We start from the raw sequence: 18,497 nt of genomic DNA on the forward strand, positions 1-18,497 counted from the left end.
ATTTAGTTAGCGTGGCTCGTGCCAATTGACTTTTTTTTTTTTTTTTTTTTTTTGGTTTTGTTTTATTACTTTGAGATGCTTGCATCATTCATGGCCACAATTTATCCACCCAGATAGAATCGTAATTGACTCGTAAAATCAGGGAGACCACACAAAAAGAAAAAAAAAAAAAAGAACAAATGTAGGTGGTCCCCGACCCCAATTTGTACACAAGTCAAAACCTACAACTAACCAACAATAACAAAGGAGTAATGTCATCATTTCAGTAAATATTTGGATCAAAAACACTTCGAGGCCATCGATATAAATACGTCACAAACAGTAAACAGTGATGTGCGATGACGTGTTCTTAAACTACTGTGCAATCGAGTTCCTCATTCATAACCTCAAAATGTCATGTGTTGGTCCCCTGTATCAGATTATCTGTAGTTTTGAGTGGCTTATTCTTATAAAATGTGAGCTATGGTATTAAGTCAAGATGTGCTGCTGCGGTCCAATTAGAATGGAACCGATTCAGCCAGCAGATATCCTTTTTGGAAAGCCTCCATCAAAGCTGCAACTTTAGACAAGTGTCTCAGTTTAAAAAGGAAGTAGGGTTTGTCAGAAATGTCACAAGAAAAGCTGAGAACAGTTTTTTTTTTTTTTTTTTTTGCTTTGTTTTGGCTGAGAGACATTTTGACTGCAATCTTGAGACGTCACAATAAAAACAATGTTTGGGATTAGGTTGTAGCCGAAACATACGGCAACCCGCAGCTTCAGTTATGCAAACATAACAAAGGCAAATGTCAGTGGGAGGGGGAGCAAAAAAAAAAGCTTCATGGTTTGAATTTTACTTGCTATATAATTTCATATTAAGTGCTAACTTGAACTAGATAAGGTAGCTAAATGAATTTTGTATTCACAAGAGTCACATTAGTTAGAATTTGACCCCCCCCCCCACAAAAAAAAGGACGTAAATGATCACATTACGTAAAAAGTTAAGCAAACTCTCTTTTTTTTGGTGGATTTTACTGGTGATACCAGTTGTGACAAAGAGAATTTGGTGTCACAATATGTTGTCACACCACACAAAAAGCCATGCTCAGTTAACACCAAACTTGTTTTTCTATTTGACTGATTTATAGTTATGGCCAAGAAGTGTTTTTTTTATATAAATACTATACATACAGTCATCATGACTTCTATTCGTTCGTGATTGACTTACGCATGTTCCTCCTTTTGTACAAATTTGAACAGTATCGCTGCCGTAGGAATGAGAACTCCTTCATGAACGGAGGTGACCTTTTTCCACCCTTATTATGAGAGTTAATAATGTGAAATAGTTAGTTGCAACAATGCCTGTACAACAGCCTACATTCAGTCATCTTAAAAAGAGTCAATGAACAAAGACACCCAACCCCCTCCCCAAACGCACACACCCAACCAGGATGTGTCAACCGAGATAAACAAGTTGGCCCCCCTCGTCTCTATTTGTCATGCGTGCATATGACATGATATTAGGGCTGTAAAAAAATTGAAAACTAATCTAATTGCGATCCCCCCCCCTCAATATTGCAACTGCGCTTTAATAGGAGTTTATTTCTTGAGTGTTCTCTTCCCAGTATTTTTTTAACAAACACAAGCAATAAAATTAATCGGTAACACACTAAATAAATGTATAAATGTTAATAAATTTTGATTTCTATATTTTGTCCTCTTACAACAAAAACACCCCTTAGCCTTTCAGTCCATTTGCTTAATGCTAACACATCTATGACGTGGTGCTACAACCTGATAGGCAACGGGCGGAACACAAACGGTGCAGTAGACATACAATTACAAAAGTACTCTGTCATACCTATTTTCTGACATTTTTATAGACCAAGTCATTAACCAAGACGCACTTAAAACATCACTCCCTCTCATGATATTGCCTAATTGTTGTTTACTTAGTTAGATTTAAACAGCACCAAATAAACAACAGTGAAGAAATATCAGTCGGGAAAGAAAATCCATGCAAAATAAGTTTTTATCCAATGATCTGATGAAATAACCGAGAAAATAGTCGATTTTAACAATACCCGAAACCCGCAGCCTTATTTTTCCTATTTAGTCCTGAAATTTGACGCACACAACATCACCTTCTGAAGTCTGAAAATATAATTGCGAACAAATCTTTGTACAGTGACAAAGCAGATGTAATTACAATTACACTTTCGGAAAAAAAAAAAACTCATTTTTTAAAAAACGAACACTTAGACTTACAATGTTACTGCATTTAAATGGTCGTAGTTAATTTTAGAGGTGGTGCTCGGTGTGAAAAGTTTCAGAAACAATAGCTTATATAATGGATGTGGCAACTGACATTTTTCATGAGGCCAATTTCATGTGATCATGTAGCACAGGTCTGTTTTGCACCCCTCTAAAAAATTTCTCTGGCATGTTAAAAACGTGTTTGCTGCATCTATTATTAGATGTGATGCACAGTGGAATCTCCCCTGTCGCCTCGTTTTCAATTTGATGACTTTCATACAGGATTTGGATGTTTGTTACACACACGGCGGAATAACTTTAAGTGTTGATAGCTACCTGTATTATTTATAGTGACCTATCCTGGTCAATTTTGAGAGTTTTAGGGGACGGACATTCAGACGAATTTACATGCAACTTGTATGTCTAAAATGTTAGATTGCCAAAGTTTGTGTCGCCTAACCTTGAATTGGCGCATGAGAGCCGTCCGTTGCCAGCGATGGTGTAGGAATCTAGTAGCCAAACAATAAACAGACGGGGGTCGCAGTGCAGAGATGGCTTTTATGGCACACATAGTCGTTCCCTATGCTTACTCTCGAGTCAAAATGCTTCTCTTTGCGCTTGCTTGTCCGTAAACAGCCGCACACCGCTTCGCACGGACACTCACATATAGGCCATTCCATTGTAACAATGGACAAAGTTACTAACATTTTTGTCCGCAATTTGAAGCATTTAAAATGTCAGAACTTCCTTAATTCTTAAGATACTGACAAATTTAAACACCGTGTTCTTCCCTTATTCCAGCTGTTTCCGGTGACATTGGTTTTTGCTGGGGGAAAATGTCACGTCCCTACTTAGATAAAACAAAACAGACAGGTGACCAAGGTAAACGGATAAAAAGTTGTTGCAACTCTCGTTCGGGGGTCGCAAAAGCGTTTGTTTCGTTTTTGTTTTTGTTTAATACACATGAACATTGCTGCGGATGAAATTCAACGTTAAAATTCCTGTTTAAAGTTATCGGTTAACGTTGGCAAAGGGATTAAAAAAATGTCCATCGCGCCTTTAAAACGTAACGTAACATTAGACTAACATAGCAATATTTATAAAAACCATACAGCAACATTTAGCTGATGCGAAGTGCTCCCTCCATACCTGCATATAGGCATGAGCATAACACTGGCTAGCCCAATTCGCTGGTAGTTGGGAGGGGAGCGAAGCTAACGGCTAACAAGCTCGCAAAACATTTAACATTTCCGCGACCACTTTTATTAACACTCGCTGCAAACGTTGCCAACCACTGCGAAAAGCCAAACAATAAAACACACAGTTTGGGAACATCAGGCATCCTTACCTCTTGTCTTCTTTTTAGGCCCAAACCATTCTAGCTATTGGAAAGCTTCTTTTCTTTGTCTTTTCCACTTCCAATTACACGCAAAATGGACCCAGCAAAACGCCGTAACAGCTAAGACGGTACAGCCCAACAGACGGCCCCCATCTCTTCCTCGATTAGGGTTCACTTCTCGGGAGAAAACCTAGTTAAAATCATTTTTTCGGACCTTCGTTCATGTTTGGATTCCAGGAAAGAAGTGCCTCCTAAGGTAAGGCTGCTAGCTAAGTTCAGTAGTCAGCAGGTACCACAGACAGGAATGGATGCATGGAGGACAGCGAGCTTGTGTTGCGTTCAGTGCAGTCGGACACTTTATACTGCACGCAAATCCATGTCAACACAAGCGACAAGTTGCTATCAGCAGTAAAGTTCGCGCCTCTTACCCAAAATACACCTCATGTAAGTGTTCAGGTGATTAATATGTCAAATAAACAAGTATAATTTGATTTTGATTGTCACCAACAACGACGAGAAGGTGAGCTAAAGAGAGACATTCTCAAGAGGCGACGGACAAGAGGCAATACGCTCATTATTCATTGACAGTGATAATTCCTAATCAAAATGCAGCATATCGGTGACGTGCATATCTGAAGTGATGACGTCCATTCAGGTCGTTCGTCATGATTTATAAACCATTAAAAAAACATTTAAAAACGTTCGCTGGCGCGGTCAATTGAATCATTTCCTGCTCGTGATTATCTTTCAAATAAATAAATAAATAAATAAAATAAAAAGCTTTTTTTCGTCTTCAACTGAATATTCATTCGGCATTTTGGTCTTCAAAAGCCGCAACATCCTACCACAGTGGTTCTTAACCTGGGTTCGATCGAACCCTAGGGGGTAGGTGAATCAGTCTCAGGGGTTCGACAGAGCCTCTGCCATGGAGGTTAAGACACACCCAACTCAACATGTCAATTAGTTATGATACGCCCGCTGGTTCATTTTGTGCACAATTTAAAAAAAAAATTATACTTCATACTACAATTAATTGTGTTTACCTTTTTCAGTTTTTAATAAATGCGTTTTTTAATGTCTTGAATTTGCATAAAATCTGATTTTTATTTTTCACTAATGAAGGGTTCGGTGAATGTGCATATGAACTGGTTGGGTTCGGTACCTCTAACAAGGTTAAGAACCACTGTCCTAACATCATGCAGTTTCATCCAGCGTATTTATATCATTTTAGCGCCCCTACAGATAACAAAGAAAACTACAACCTAAGTCTGTGAATCAATCTAATAAATTGTATCAAATAGTCATTTGCATAAATAGGCAAGGTAAATAATTTATATGAAACATTTTATTTAACGTATTGAATATAGTAATTGAGTCTAATTTTATTACTCCATTCCATCCAATGTATTGATTCCTTGTTAATTGATCTGCTGTACAGAAGCATTTCAATAACTTAATATTGCAGAAACCTAGGTATTTTTGTTGCTTGATCAAAGCTTGTACGTTTATGATTGAAAGATTTCAAATTACGTATTTACACACAATTCACCACATCAAGAAAAAAATCCATATATATATATAAAATTAAACATTTCTGTCAAATAAAGCTGCACAATTTTTTAAACAATCTTGCACTTGCGTTGGCCTTTACATTACCTGGAACTAAAACGAAATTAAAAAGTTCATCTGTTGAGATGGGTGAATCCAAAATGAAACGTTACTGTATTACCGGTAATTTGATTGAAAAAAAATATCAGGTAAGGCTAGGCAAACTAATATATATTTTTATTTATTCTGTCTTTTAACAGTTTACATAATGCAGTTTCAGAGGTGAGGTTGCAAGCTACACAGATGAAGCTTGACAGATGAAGACGGAATAAAAATAAAAAATAAAAAAAAAAACAACCCTATACACCTCGGATAGCTTGCACAGCTGCCCTGAGCAGAACTAGCAAAGAAGAACATGTTATTAATAATCCAAAATCATCTTTTTGTAAATTTCTAACAAAACTGTACAAGCAGTTTTCCATTTCATCAGCGCTGAGTAAATGCAGGAATATAGACTGCTAAAACAAGAACATATCACACTATTACAACCATATCATCCTCATTTCTTTTTCTTCTTTTTCTGTGGAGGTCCCTGATCTGAATCGCTGCCACTTTCGGAGTCTGAGCTGTCCGAGGATGATGATGACGAAGAGGTGGAAGAAGAAGATGAGCTGTCGTCGTCGTCGCTGCTGCTGCTGCTGCTATCATCGTCGTCCGAAGATGAGCTGGAGGAATCGCTGCTGTCTGAGGATGAGTCACTGGATGAGCTGCCCGAATCGCTGCTGCTCCCACTCGAGTCTTTAGCTCTGGTAGCAAGGTGGCACCAAGTAAAGGAAACACATCAGTCCCAACAGTAAAATGGAAGTGAAATCAGAAAGGAGGATGCAGAGGGATAGAGGTGAAACGGTATGAGAATGTCACATCGCAATTATGGGTATTACTACGATATTCCGAAAAGAAAATAAATCACCTGATACTCAAAGCATTTTCAATACGAAAATAAAAAAAATAGTAACCCAATCTACCATTTGACATTAGAAGTGTTAAACAACAACAAGCTAAGTTAGTTTTCAAACTCAATCCAACTTTAATTATAGGGGACTCTTAACAGCACTGTACATAAGATCAAGCAATGATAAGAGCAAAATTTGAAATATGTGAGCACTTCACACTCTCATCACTAGATGGCGGCAGCATATTTTACATCCAGACACTCAGTTCACCAGTTGTGTCCAAATTCAAAGGAAACTTACTTCTTAGTTTTCTTTTCACTGGAGCTTTGTTGTCCTGGTCTGCGGGGAGAACGAAAACAGCTTGTAACTCATAATCACATATGTTCACGCATATTTCAGTATCAGAAATTGATCTCAGTGGGAGACAGCTCTACCTTTGTGTTGCAAAATGTGACGCAGCAGGAGTTGCCTTACCCAGTGATGCTCCTGGGTTGATTCTCAACTTCCTTCAGCTTTTTCTTCATCTCAACTGTTCTTGAGGGTCTGTGCACATATTTCCGCTTCCCGGTGCATTCATATGTCCAGTGTCCCATCTCCAAACACTTCTGACAACGCACGTGTTGTTTGTTAGCTTCCCTAAAGGTGACCGTAAAACAATACAATGAATAAAAAAGTAGTCTTCATTGTTAACAATAGGCCTTTTGAATTAATGTATGTGTAACAATTTGTAAGAGTAGCACAGTGGCTTCGTAGTTGGCACATCTAACCAATTTTTTTCTCGCCCAGAGTCAGGTAATGGTAACTAATAAGGAGAATGGCTGGCTGCATTGACATTTTGTAAATAATATCCTCAAAAGTTCCAAAGTATGTACATTTCCGCTCCTCTCTTACAATACTAGTCTAATTTATGTCAATTTTCTTCCTCTTATTTGAATAGATTGTTGCGACATTGGAAAAACAATACAGGAGAACGAATTAACAAAGCATTAAGCTATTTTTTGTTATGACAGAATGAGGTCAAGCCATTTGTGTTTTAATGCAACGGCGTATGCTGGGTTTGAATAAATGTAGCTATAACACTGTACCCAAACTAGGAAACCGAATTGTAATAACATTATTTTTAAAATTAGGATGATGAAGAGATGAATAGGCGATGCTCTTCGTTTTAAACAATGTTGAAAGACGCGGAAGACAGCGCAGCGTTTTGAGCTCCATTTGAACGGTAGCGTTGACATTTAACATGAACCATTTCAACAAAATATCATTTGGTATGAAACAAAACCCCAAAAACAGTCAGATTGTGTAAAGGGGTATTTTTTGTATAATACTCACGCTTGCCGCCTCGCAATTATTCTATGCATGGGAGTCGCCATGTTGAGTTGTACTTTACTTCTTCGTTGGAAAAATGCAGCTCGAGTTTTAGCGATAAAGTTTACCTTGCGTCCTCTTGAGCAAAGATAGTGTACTGCACTTATTAATGAACAAGCCACCTGCATTAGCATTCTGCACTGGGTGGCATGCTGTTACACTATTATGTACACAGTGCAAAATTGTATTAATTTGCATCTGTGGAATATCTGTGTCCATTGTATAATAGTACATTTGTGTACTATATTAAGTCTCACTTCCTTGACAAAATGTAATACGAATTTAGTGCCAGAACAATATACTGTGTTATATTATATGATATTAAATTACATTATCAAATATCAACTTTATTAATGGAACAAAATCAACCATAGCTGAAACAAACTGCTGTACTTTACATGAATTTACAGCATGACTTATTCAACTTAAAAATTAATAAGTTGCATGTTCAAATATATGCATACTAATAACAGGACGTACGTGAAAATATTCTAGAAACACATTCGAGGACCATGGAGAATGGCAAAGTTGTCACACCTTTCGAAAGATCCAGAACGATGTTTCTGGAAAGACCCAGATCTCGCGCGACCTGGTGACGTGATTTGACGGAGACCGCAATTGAAACTGCAGGCAGGCAAGCCAGCACAGATCGGAGCCACCGGTCAACGGTGAGGATTATGATTACAGGTTACCTTAACCCAATTTAACGGAGCCTTGAAACTACTTAGCTGCACTTTTGCACCATTGTATAACCGGAGGCGTACACGTGTCTATTGTTAACACCAGTGTACTTAACGACTCAAGTGAAGTTTGAAGACTCGGCTCGGAGATGTCTGTGGTGGGATTTGATTTGGGCTTTCAAAGCTGCTATGTAGCTGTAGCCCGAGCCGGTGGGATCGAGACCATCGCGAACGAGTTCAGCGACAGATGCACACCGTAAGTACCTTGTCAGTGAGTTATATTTCACCGTAAGTACCTTGTCAGTGAGTTATATTTCATGACAGTCAAAGGTAATGCATTTTGATTCATAGTTGGCCCCACCGGTGTCGGGGTAATAATGTTGCACGTGAACGCAGCGTTTTTTATGACTCGCTGCTAGTAGCTAAACTTGACTTCTCTTTTTAATGCTTTAAGTAACGATCCCGGTTTAAAGTTTAAATGAACGCTGTTTTGTTTTTCCCCAAATCTTACAAGTGTCACATTCCATGAATGTGGTTACTGCTCGCATCGTGTTCGCCTCGTAACCACGTTCGGCCATTCGCGCTAGCTTTGTTAGCCAAGATCATAGTTTTTATTAACTGTACATTTGGAGGCTGAATTCTGGTTACCGCTGGCGGGCGGTGCGGTTCTGTATATTTGCGTTACTAACACTGGGTGGCTCAAGCACCGCCCAACTGGTGTGTTTTGTTGTGACATTCCGCGCTTCCAAGGTGACGACTGTAGGCCATGCTTGTTGGAAAATTCTAGCAATACTTACGGAAATAACTTTTCAGTGAATAGTATATTTTTGCTTAAAATCTTCTGAGATTTAGGCATTATTCTGTATTATTCGTCATGTCGATACACGACACATTGTGATATTTCTTGATGCCTTTAGCCCTTTAAAAGTAAGGTAGCACTTTAAAAGTAAGATCATTTAGAATAATATTGTTTGACAATGTTTATGTAAATGTACATGTCAGCATGTATGATTACGTTAATGTACGTTTATAACGTTTCAGCTTATTTGAAGCATGCTTTATTATGAGAACAGTATTGATTTTTTTAATTGAGCGGAAAAATCTCTTCAATGTAATCGTAAATTAAATTGCTTCAGTATATACTACACTTTTATCATGTAATATTTTAACCGTGAGAATAATTTAATCATGAAAACTGTTGAATTAACTCTGGGTGCTCCAGGTTCCTCCCACATGCCAAAAACATGTATGGTAGGTTGATTGGACACTCCCTCCCCCAAAAAACAAAAGGAATCAATGACATTGAGGAACCCCCCCAAACATCCCTCTGGTCATGCTAGCGTAGATGGCCTGAACATGTACTGTAACTCAACTTCTTTATGTTCTCAGGTCATTCGTCTCATTCGGGCCACGCAATCGATCCATAGGAGCTGCTGCGAAAAGCCAGGTGAGCATGTTCTCTGCCAAAACTACATTCTCAGTGAACCGTGTCATGTTCATGCTTCACTCCTTGCATCCAGGTGGTGACCAACTGTCAGAATACAGTTCAGAGCTTCAAGCGATTCCATGGCCGGGCCTTCTCCGATCCTTATGTTCAGTCGGCCAAGTCCAAGCTGGTGTACGACCTTGCGCAGATGCCCTCTGGGTCTACAGGTATTAAGGTGAGATGTGCAAGTTAACCACTTCCTATATTTTTTTTCCCCTGTGCGAACGGCTTGAGAAAAAAAAAGATTATTCAAGAATGGCACAAAAATGCTGGACAAGAAACCAACATTAAGTGCAAGAACTATTTTTTTTCACAATTTAATACTGTTGAGGTACTATGTCCTGCATATCGTACCAAATCTACAAAAAAAAAAAAATATATTAAGAACGTAAGTGCAACTAACTTTTTTCTTTCCCGGACGCTTATGATCTTGTATGCTAAATGAAACACTTCCTGAATGTCAGGTGATGTACATGGAGGAAGAGAAGTTGTTCAGTGTGGAGCAGGTGACCGGCATGCTGCTGACCAAGCTGAAGGAGACGGCTGAGAGCGACCTGAAGAAACCAGTGGCCGACTGCGTCATCTCTGTAAGCAACTACGCCTCATTACCATGATATAGTAGGAGTCAATTGAGTCACCAGCTCAAGCCACAAAATGCATTAAACTAAAATTTAAAAAAAAAAAAAAATCCAAGAGTTGTAAATACATTGCTGGCTTTCTCTGTGGCTTATTTATCTTAGAGCACTTCACATTGTATGTCTGAGTACCAACTCCAGGCTCTTCATTCATGTTTAGATTTTTTATTTTTTTTTTTTTGCGGTGGGTTCTGGGCAAGTGGCTCACAGTTGCCCCTACATTTTCACAAATCTGTTTTCCTGCAGCCCTCATTGTCCTCTAGGATATCCTCAACTGCTAGAAATCCCTGAGCTATAGAGACAAGCTCATGTGACTTTTCTCTCCAAAGGTTCCCTGCTATTTCACCGACATAGAGAGGAGGTCTGTCATGAATGCCGCCCAGATTGCCGGCCTCAACTGTCTGCGACTAATGAACGAGACCACAGCTGGTACATAAACACACACCCCTTTAGTCGTGTAATCTAAAGTTTAGGGTAGGCCAGCATAGCTCATGAGACCTCTGTTCAGTGAGCATCTTTTGTTTGGCCTAAAAAAAAAAAAAAATTACAACATAACACATTTTTAAAAAGCGTGACACTTGGTATTAATATAATACAATTTGACCCTCGGTCATTTCTATTTTTCTTTATTTTGTGTAAAGGAAAATGGTTCACAAAGCTCTCTAATGAGTTGAGAGCCAAATATTTCATTGTGTAGCCTAAATGCTATTGTTGAATATGAATCACAAAGTCATGTACGCCGCTCTGGTATGACTACATAGTTTCACTGACATGCTGAAAACTTAATTGAATGCTTTTCCATACACACTCCCGCAAACCTATTACAGTAACTACCAAGTCTCTCTCACGATTCAGTTGCCATTTTTTTTTGCCTTCTCGCAATGATTGAAGAAGCCTGTTTCATTTGTTCGGGCATATTGTTCAGCAAAGTCCATTGAGGGCAGTGCAATGTTGCAATGATGAGCAGAGAGACTGCAAATTGTGATTGTCTGTGTATTGCAGTAACTCTGGCTTATGGCATCTACAAGCAGGACCTACCAGGTCCAGAAGAGAAGCCCAGGATAGTTGTGTTTGTCGATGTGGGCCACTCTGGTTACCAGGTGTCCGTTTGTGCGTTCAACACGGGAAAGCTGAAGGTGAATATTAAAGGATTGGAGCTGTACAAACTCGCAGACATGCTTAGCGGCCAAATATTATCTTCTTGTTTTTCCAGATCCTTGCAACGGCGTTCGACTCCGAGCTGGGCGGGAAGGACTTTGACGACATTCTGGTGAGCCACTTCTGCGAGGACTTTGCCAAGAAGTACAAGCTGGATGTCAGGTCCAAGCCCCGCGCGCTGGTGCGCCTCTACCAGGAGTGCGAGAAGCTCAAGAAGCTGATGAGCGCCAACTCGTCCGACCTGCCCCTTAACATTGAGTGCTTCATGAATGACATTGACGTGTCCAGTAAACTCAACAGGTGAGATACAAATAAACTCCATGTGTGTTAGCGTCATCGAAAATACTTCCCACCATCAGCCGTGATAGTTACTGTTTTGTTTGGTGTCCGCAGAGGTCAGTTTGAGGAGAAGTGTGCGGGGCTGCTGGCCAAAGTGGAGGACCCCTTGCGCAGCGTCATGGAACAAGCTAGTGAGTGCATCCCATTTTAATGCTTGCTGGATTGTCCATTGTCAGCACGTGTACAACCAATGCGGTCAAATGAAGTAGTGATCCACGTTGTTCTCATCCTCCGTGTGTACAGAGTTGAGGAAAGAAGATGTGCACGCGGTAGAGATTGTCGGCGGCGCCTCCAGAATTCCCGCCATCAAGGAACGCATCAGCAAGTTCTTCGGCAAAGAGCTGAGCACCACTTTGAATGCAGATGAGGCTGTGGTCAGAGGCTGTGCGCTGCAGGTACTGTATGTACACATGCAAGTTTTGGTTCCTCGCATACAGTTTGATTGGCAATCTGCAAATGTTCTTCCCCCTCACAGTGTGCCATCTTGTCTCCGGCTTTAAAAGTCAAAGAGTTCTCCATCACGGACGTCGTCCCTTACTCGATCTCATTTAAATGGAACTCAGCAGCAGAAGAAGGACTGAGGTAAGCGTTTTTTGTTTGTTTGTTTTTGATTGCATTGACATACATTCAGGTTTGTCAAAAGTGTGACAAGTGCATGTGGGCAGCATTTTGGTCTCATGGTTAGCGTTTGGCCTGACAGTTCTGAGGTGCTGGTTCCACTCTCATTTGAGTTGATACTTTGTCCAAAAACATACATGTTAGATTCCCAGGCTCCAGCTCAACCATAAGTCATGATCATCACAAAACAAGCACAAAATAAATTGGCTGGATGAATGTCCAAAATGTCGTCACCATCTTGATTATTGACTGACATTTATACACCTACGAAATTGCAAATGTCTTCCACTCACCTTTAAAAAATCCTTTAAAAAAGTCCAATAATAAATCTCTTATCTATTGCTGATATTAGACCTGGGAACCTTGCTTGCCATGATGAATTTTGGCAAATTTGTTTTTGTGGTTAAATTGTTATGCATATGCATGTAATTATGCACACTGGTATATAGGTGACAAAAATCTCAAGATAATGCAAAAACCACTTCCTAAAAAGTGGGTAGCATGCAAATAAGAAGTTAATTTCTGAAATGTTCAAGTTCAAACTATCAAATTGGATTGAGCAGTTCTATTTGTGCTTTCATCCATGTGCACAAGAATATCCAGAGAAGTATGCTGTTGTTGTCTACAACTATGCATTTCTACTTTATCCTCCACTCCCTGTCAATAGAATAACATCCTTTTCATTTTTAGAATCACATTCTCTTGACCTGATCCCGTTTTGTGCTTGACAGTGATTGTGAGGTATTCCCCAAGAATCACACCGCTCCCTTCACCAAAATGTTGACCTTTTATCGGAAGGAGGCCTTCCTTCTTGAAGCATACTACAACAACCCCAAGGAGCTGTCGTACCCCAACACCTCCATAGGTAAAGTATGCCTGCCAGTGTGCTTCAACAATCACCCAAATTTATGATGAGGATGGAAATCTCATCATGCTCAGTTAATTGGCATTCCAAAATGGAACTGACTGGCTTCAAAGGTTTTAGCATGAGATTTTTTTTTTTAATGTTAAAATTATTTTTAAGTTTCACCACCCTTACAACACTCCTCGGGCATTTCGGAATTTTTTCTAGCATCAAATTATGGCTGCTTTTAAGATCCAAAGTCGACTGCAAAGTTTGGAACGAAAAAGATTTGATGGGATTGCAGTCATGGTTAACCAGTTTGTTTGTGCAAATAAAATAATGCTGACAGTTTTTATTTGCATACAGTTTGAGAGGCAGAGGTGTTTCTTGGAGGTTGGAGATGAATCATTGTATGGAGGAGAGGGGCTAACCGTTTCCATCTCCTCCCCAAAGGGCAGTTCCTGATCCAAAACGTGGTCCCTCAGTCGTCGGGAGAGAGTGCCAAGGTGAAGGTCAAAGTTCGAGTCAACATTCACGGCTTGTTCAGCGTGTCCGGCGCTTCCCTTACCGAGGTGCTGAAAGCGACAGATGGAGAGGAGCCCATGGAGACCGACCAGACGGGGAAGGACGAGGAGGTGTGTGTCATATTGAGTTGGACTTGAGACAAAAGGTCTCTTTTACCTCGAGATCCCACCAAATTTGCCCCATAATCGGCTTTGACACCAAACTCTCTGCTTTTGGGGTAATAATAATAATAATAAATATGTATATGGTCTTGCCTTGTGCATTTTCACCTATTATATGAATGTTATGATGCCGCCTGAGAAGTTGCTCAGTCAACTTTGGCCCCCTAGTCTACGAGGGTGCCACTTGAGCAGTACAATGACATGAAAAAAGAGGCAAAAAAAACCCAGTGGCTTTTGCAGGCAGTGTAAAAGAGAGAAAAAAAGACTCTTTCACACGGCCCTTCTGCTCACACCTTGAACGTGCGGTTTTGTCATCACAATGGAATGTAGCAGGCAGGTACAGGGAGTTCCCTTTTATTCTCTCTAAATGCTTCCCTGGTCATTGAAGTTGTTGGGCAACTTCTAACATGTAGTATATTGTTTTTATATTACTTATTTATTACAATCGGTGGTACTTCCATACAGAGTGTCTTTTTCGTCCATTGATGCAGCCATGCTGAAAAGATAGCCAAGAATCAATCATCAGCATTGGCATTTCCCTCTATCGTAGCTCCAACAGTACGATCAGATAAGATAAGAAAACCTTTAATAGTCTCACAATGGAGAAATTCCCACTTCACAGCAGCAAAGTCATGAGAGGAAGAAGGAGAAGAACAAAATAAATAGGAGCTGCTGGAAAGGCAGCCACTCTCGCGGCGCCATCTTGAAGTCAAAATAACACAACAAGATGTCAGTCGTAGTTATTTATTCCTTTGTTGTGTATTCACAAATGATGAAATCACAATTTAAATTCTGTAGGGGGTGGGCTGTAGAATTTATTTTGTGATATCCTCGCTCGCTTTTCAGTTTTGATGTATAATTTTCAATTTTTGTAGTTTCATTGAAGTAATCGTTAGTTTACGTTTTTCGGAGGCGGTCTTGAACGCCTCTCGAGTGAACGGAAGAAGGCACGGAGACAGACAAAGACGTACCTGTATTTGTTGAGACTGTTTTAAAAAATTAACACCACAGCTCTCCTTTTTTCGGAGCTGCAACACAAACTTATTTAATAAAGCAGCGATACAGTTCACTGAACCAAACAGCATGTCTCCCGGAAGGAGCCATCTTGGAGTCAACGTATTACCGTAATGACCATACAAAAGATGCACCGGATTTTAAGGCGCTCGGTGAGCTTTTAAGAAAATGGAAGACTTTTTGGTGCGCCCTATAGTGCGGAAAATACGGTACTTATGTACCTCCTTAATGCTTAACACTGTTGCAGAATATCTGGAGGAGGTGGCTCACGTTTACATCATGTTTGCCCGTTTGTTGTTGTTGTTGTTGTTGTTGTATCAGAACAAAATGCAAGTAGACCAGGAAGATCAAAGAGCAGCTCCTGGCGGAGACAAGAAAGTTGACACAGAAGAGATGGAGGTAAAAGTTGTGCACTTGACTGTATGTGAAAACTTGATTCAACGTTATTGGTACCGTGTCCAAGAAAAAGACGTCCAATCAGATTGCTCGGATGCCTGTAGAGGGCACAAACAACATCTGGGGGTTGCGATAATAGGGGATGAAGTTGTATCTTGAAACAATTCCCCACTCGTAATTTTCAGACGGCGACAGAGGAAGGCAAGCAGGAGAAGAAGAACGAGCCTCAGGCAAAGAAGCCAAAAGTGAAAACAAAGACGGTGGAGCTGCCCATCGAGACCAATTTGTACTGGCAGCTGTCCACTGATGTACTAAATACGTTTGTGGAGAATGAGGTAAGGTTCTAAAAAGCACCAGGCATGTCCAGCCTGCACTCAGAGTAGTTATGCTTAAGGCAAAGGTTGGTCTTCGTTTTAATAATACATAAATACCTGTGAATGTGCCTCGAAAATTGTTCAGAACATGTCATCCTGGTTGGTTTCCATGTTTTTGTAATGTTAAAACAATTGTTCCCTTAGGACACCATGTCATGTGCTTTCCCCCGCCTCTTCTCATAAAATTGTATCGCTTTGAATAGAATTAAACACCTTTTATTGTCATTGCACGGTGCAGATATAACAAAATTGGGGAAAAGGAAAGTGGAGGTTCCACTGTATGCCTGAAGTTTTTGCTTTCTGGCTTCTTCACCTAAATACTTTTGAAGCGACCATTTTCATCACACACTGGTCACGTCTGATTGCGGTCATGTCTCTAGGGCAAGATGATAATGCAAGACAAGTTGGAGAAGGAGAGGAACGACTCCAAGAACAACGTGGAGGAGTATGTGTACGAGATGAGAGACAAGTTGTTCGGCTCCTTGGAGAAGTTTGTCACTGAAGCGGTGGGAAAACATTTTCAAAACATTTCTCAAAACTGCGTTTGTTTGATTCCAGTTTTGCAGACTTGTCATTTATTGTATGTGTGTATCTACACGCAGGATCGTGACGCATTCTCATTAAAATTGGAGGACACAGAGACTTGGCTGTATGAGGATGGAGAGGATGAAAAGAAGCAAGTTTACATTGACAAATTGGCAGAATTGAAGGTACCAGTTTTGATTGAAACTATTTGTCAGCAATGACATTGCTTGTGATTGGTCCCTTGGTAACCAAAGTTACTTGATAAATAATTAAAAATGTCCAATTAAAAAGTCTCATATTGCCCACAGAAAATCGGGCAGCCTATTGTTGAGAGAGCCATGGAAGCTGAGGAGCGGCCGAGGGCGTTTGAGGAGCTGGGCAGGCAAATCCAAATGTACATGAAGATCATCAACGCCTACAAAGCAAAGGTAACAATCTACTACGGCTGGCTGGCAAATTGATTAATTCAAGCTCACAAGGACATGCGCTGCTTACACTAACATGATAGCAAACCACTGGGCTAGTTGGCAAAAGTACAGTGTTGCCTACTTTGTTATTTATTTGTTATAGAGAGCAACTTTTCCGACCTTTTCTATAAGGTTATTTTCCAAAGAGTTTAATTCCTATAAAAAAAAAAAAAAAAGACAGCATGGCTGGAATCTTATTCACATTGTTTTATTTTGTATATGGCAAGAAAAGGGAGGCTGGTGGGACGCAATCATGGATTTAAGTGTTCCTAATAACAAAGACATGGTGCCCATTTATTTATAAGTGGTGAGGTGAAGCAGTAATTTATACTCTAGATCTGTAACGACATCGCTAAAAATCGTAACTCCCTAAAGAAGCAAACTTGTGTCCTCTTTGAAATTGATTTCTTCGATGTTTTGTTTAGTTTTTTCAAGACACGGGTGGGAGATTGAAAATGCTACTTAAGTTTGTCAGTGTGTAAAAAGGACCCATGTTAACTATTTAATGACTCATGTCATCTCCCGTACAGGATGAGCAGTATGCGCATTTAGATGAGCTGGAAGTGACCCGCATGGAGAAGCAGGTGAACGATGCCATGGCGTGGATGAACAACAAGATGAATCTGCAAAATAATCAAAACCTGATGCTGGACCCGGTGGTCAAAGTCGGCGAGATCCAAGCCAAGGCCAAGGTCAGGAAGCCATGGCCAATTATTTCATACCCAGTCGAACCTCCAATGTGGAATAGAATCCGTTCCATCTTGTGACTGTCTTTGACATCCTGTTCTTATTTTAAAACAGTAATTTTGTCAGATAATGTTTTAAGTACCATTTGAAGCATTCCTTATTGTCAAACAAGTATAATGAGAAGTTAACCTCAGCTTTATATTAATTGTTGAATTTGTTTTATTTCTCCACAGGAGCTTTACTCGGCGTGCAACCCCGTGCTGTCAAAGCCAAAGCCCAAGCCCAAGGTGGACCCGCCAAAGGAGAAGCCCGACAACGGGCCCACCAACGAGCAGGAGGGAACAACAGAAAGACAGCCCCCCAACTCGGACAAAAAAACAGACACGGCGCAGAAAACGGCAGAAAACAAGCTCCCCGAAATGGACATTGACTAACTTTTTGCGCCATTTGCCCCGCTTATGTGGCACTTGTGAGGATCCAGCAGCGTTTCCATTATCAATACTGTACTTCTCATTGACTTGTTCTATTTCTTCATGACTACAGACTAGTGCATCTGTAATGGTCACACTCAGATACGCAAAGTTGGTTGCAGGTCATTTATCAAGGTAATGTGGCGAGTTGAAGAATCTGGAATGTTTGCAGTTCAACATAATGTGCATTTTCATCCACTTCAAAGCAATGTTTTTTTTTTTTTGTATTTTGATTTAAAAGGACAGATGTGCTTGTACTGAGTTCCAACAATAGCTTACTATCTTACAGTATTTCATTTGTTGTATGGCTTTTCTCATTCATTTAGTTGTATGATTCTTCACTGGTTGTGTTTTTTCTACATAATGCTCGCCCAGGTGCTGCTCTTGTTGCTAAGTCATCAAAAAAGCAAATAAAACTCAAGGACCATAAAGTGATATTTTTCATTTATTGAAGAGGAAATTATAACTAGATAATGTTATTTGTATTCCAGGGACCACCGTGGGAGTGGGTGAGAACAGAGAAAACCAACTTAAAAATGATACTTATGTGTTTTATATTCACAGTTTAAGGTACTGTCTTGGTGTCTAAACATGAAATACCCCAAGGACCAAGAATTAGAACACACCTAGGATAGAATGTTGGGGACACAACGAATTGTAAAAAAAAAAAAAAAGAAA

The 18,497-nt window shown here is 40.0% G+C and overlaps 3 protein-coding genes across 6 annotated transcripts in view; 1 reads left to right on the top strand and 2 right to left on the bottom strand.

Moving 5' to 3' along the window:
- The window catches only part of aff4 (AF4/FMR2 family, member 4), a 30,050-nt gene extending 26,163 nt beyond the window's left edge, over positions 1-3,887 (bottom strand). For both annotated transcript variants that reach the window (XM_019873294.1, XM_019873292.1), the window contains exon 1: positions 3,581-3,887. The gene's annotated coding sequence lies outside the window, so the exon portion shown is untranslated. The remainder of the gene's footprint in view (positions 1-3,580) is intronic.
- A 1,447-nt stretch (positions 3,888-5,334) lies between these two features.
- Positions 5,335-8,041, bottom strand: zcchc10 (zinc finger, CCHC domain containing 10). Of its 2 annotated transcripts, none has more exons than XM_019873306.1 (4): positions 7,405-7,527; positions 6,547-6,708; positions 6,373-6,411; positions 5,335-5,925 (listed from the first exon to the last, which is right to left on the bottom strand). In XM_019873306.1, the coding sequence occupies exons 1-4, from the start codon at positions 7,443-7,445 to the stop codon at positions 5,679-5,681; spliced, it is 489 nt and encodes a 162-aa protein (XP_019728865.1). In that variant the 5' UTR covers positions 7,446-7,527; the 3' UTR covers positions 5,335-5,678. The 2 variants fall into 2 exon arrangements, with proteins under 2 accessions (XP_019728865.1, XP_019728867.1); XM_019873308.1 differs by lacking the exon at positions 7,405-7,527 and adding an exon at positions 7,978-8,041 and having other exon boundaries at positions 5,337-5,925.
- hspa4a (heat shock protein 4a) lies at positions 8,030-18,256 on the top strand. 2 transcript variants are annotated; one of them, XM_019873296.1, is made up of 20 exons: positions 8,030-8,108; positions 8,227-8,376; positions 9,510-9,567; positions 9,641-9,781; positions 10,071-10,193; positions 10,571-10,670; positions 11,244-11,377; positions 11,455-11,699; positions 11,793-11,869; positions 11,982-12,133; positions 12,214-12,320; positions 13,088-13,221; positions 13,654-13,835; positions 15,222-15,299; positions 15,482-15,631; positions 16,051-16,176; positions 16,273-16,380; positions 16,504-16,623; positions 17,193-17,354; positions 17,583-18,256. In XM_019873296.1, exons 2-20 carry the CDS (start codon positions 8,270-8,272, stop codon positions 17,781-17,783), a joined length of 2,505 nt encoding a protein of 834 aa, XP_019728855.1. In that variant the 5' UTR covers positions 8,030-8,108; positions 8,227-8,269; the 3' UTR covers positions 17,784-18,256. The 2 variants fall into 2 exon arrangements, with proteins under 2 accessions (XP_019728855.1, XP_019728856.1); XM_019873297.1 differs by lacking the exon at positions 15,222-15,299 and having other exon boundaries at positions 8,084-8,376.
- The last annotated feature ends 241 nt before the right edge of the window (positions 18,257-18,497 follow it).

This window comes from Hippocampus comes, unplaced genomic scaffold, assembly GCF_001891065.2.
Source record: "Hippocampus comes isolate QL1 unplaced genomic scaffold, H_comes_QL1_v1.1 scaffold59, whole genome shotgun sequence".
Taxonomy (NCBI): domain Eukaryota; kingdom Metazoa; phylum Chordata; class Actinopteri; order Syngnathiformes; family Syngnathidae; genus Hippocampus; species Hippocampus comes.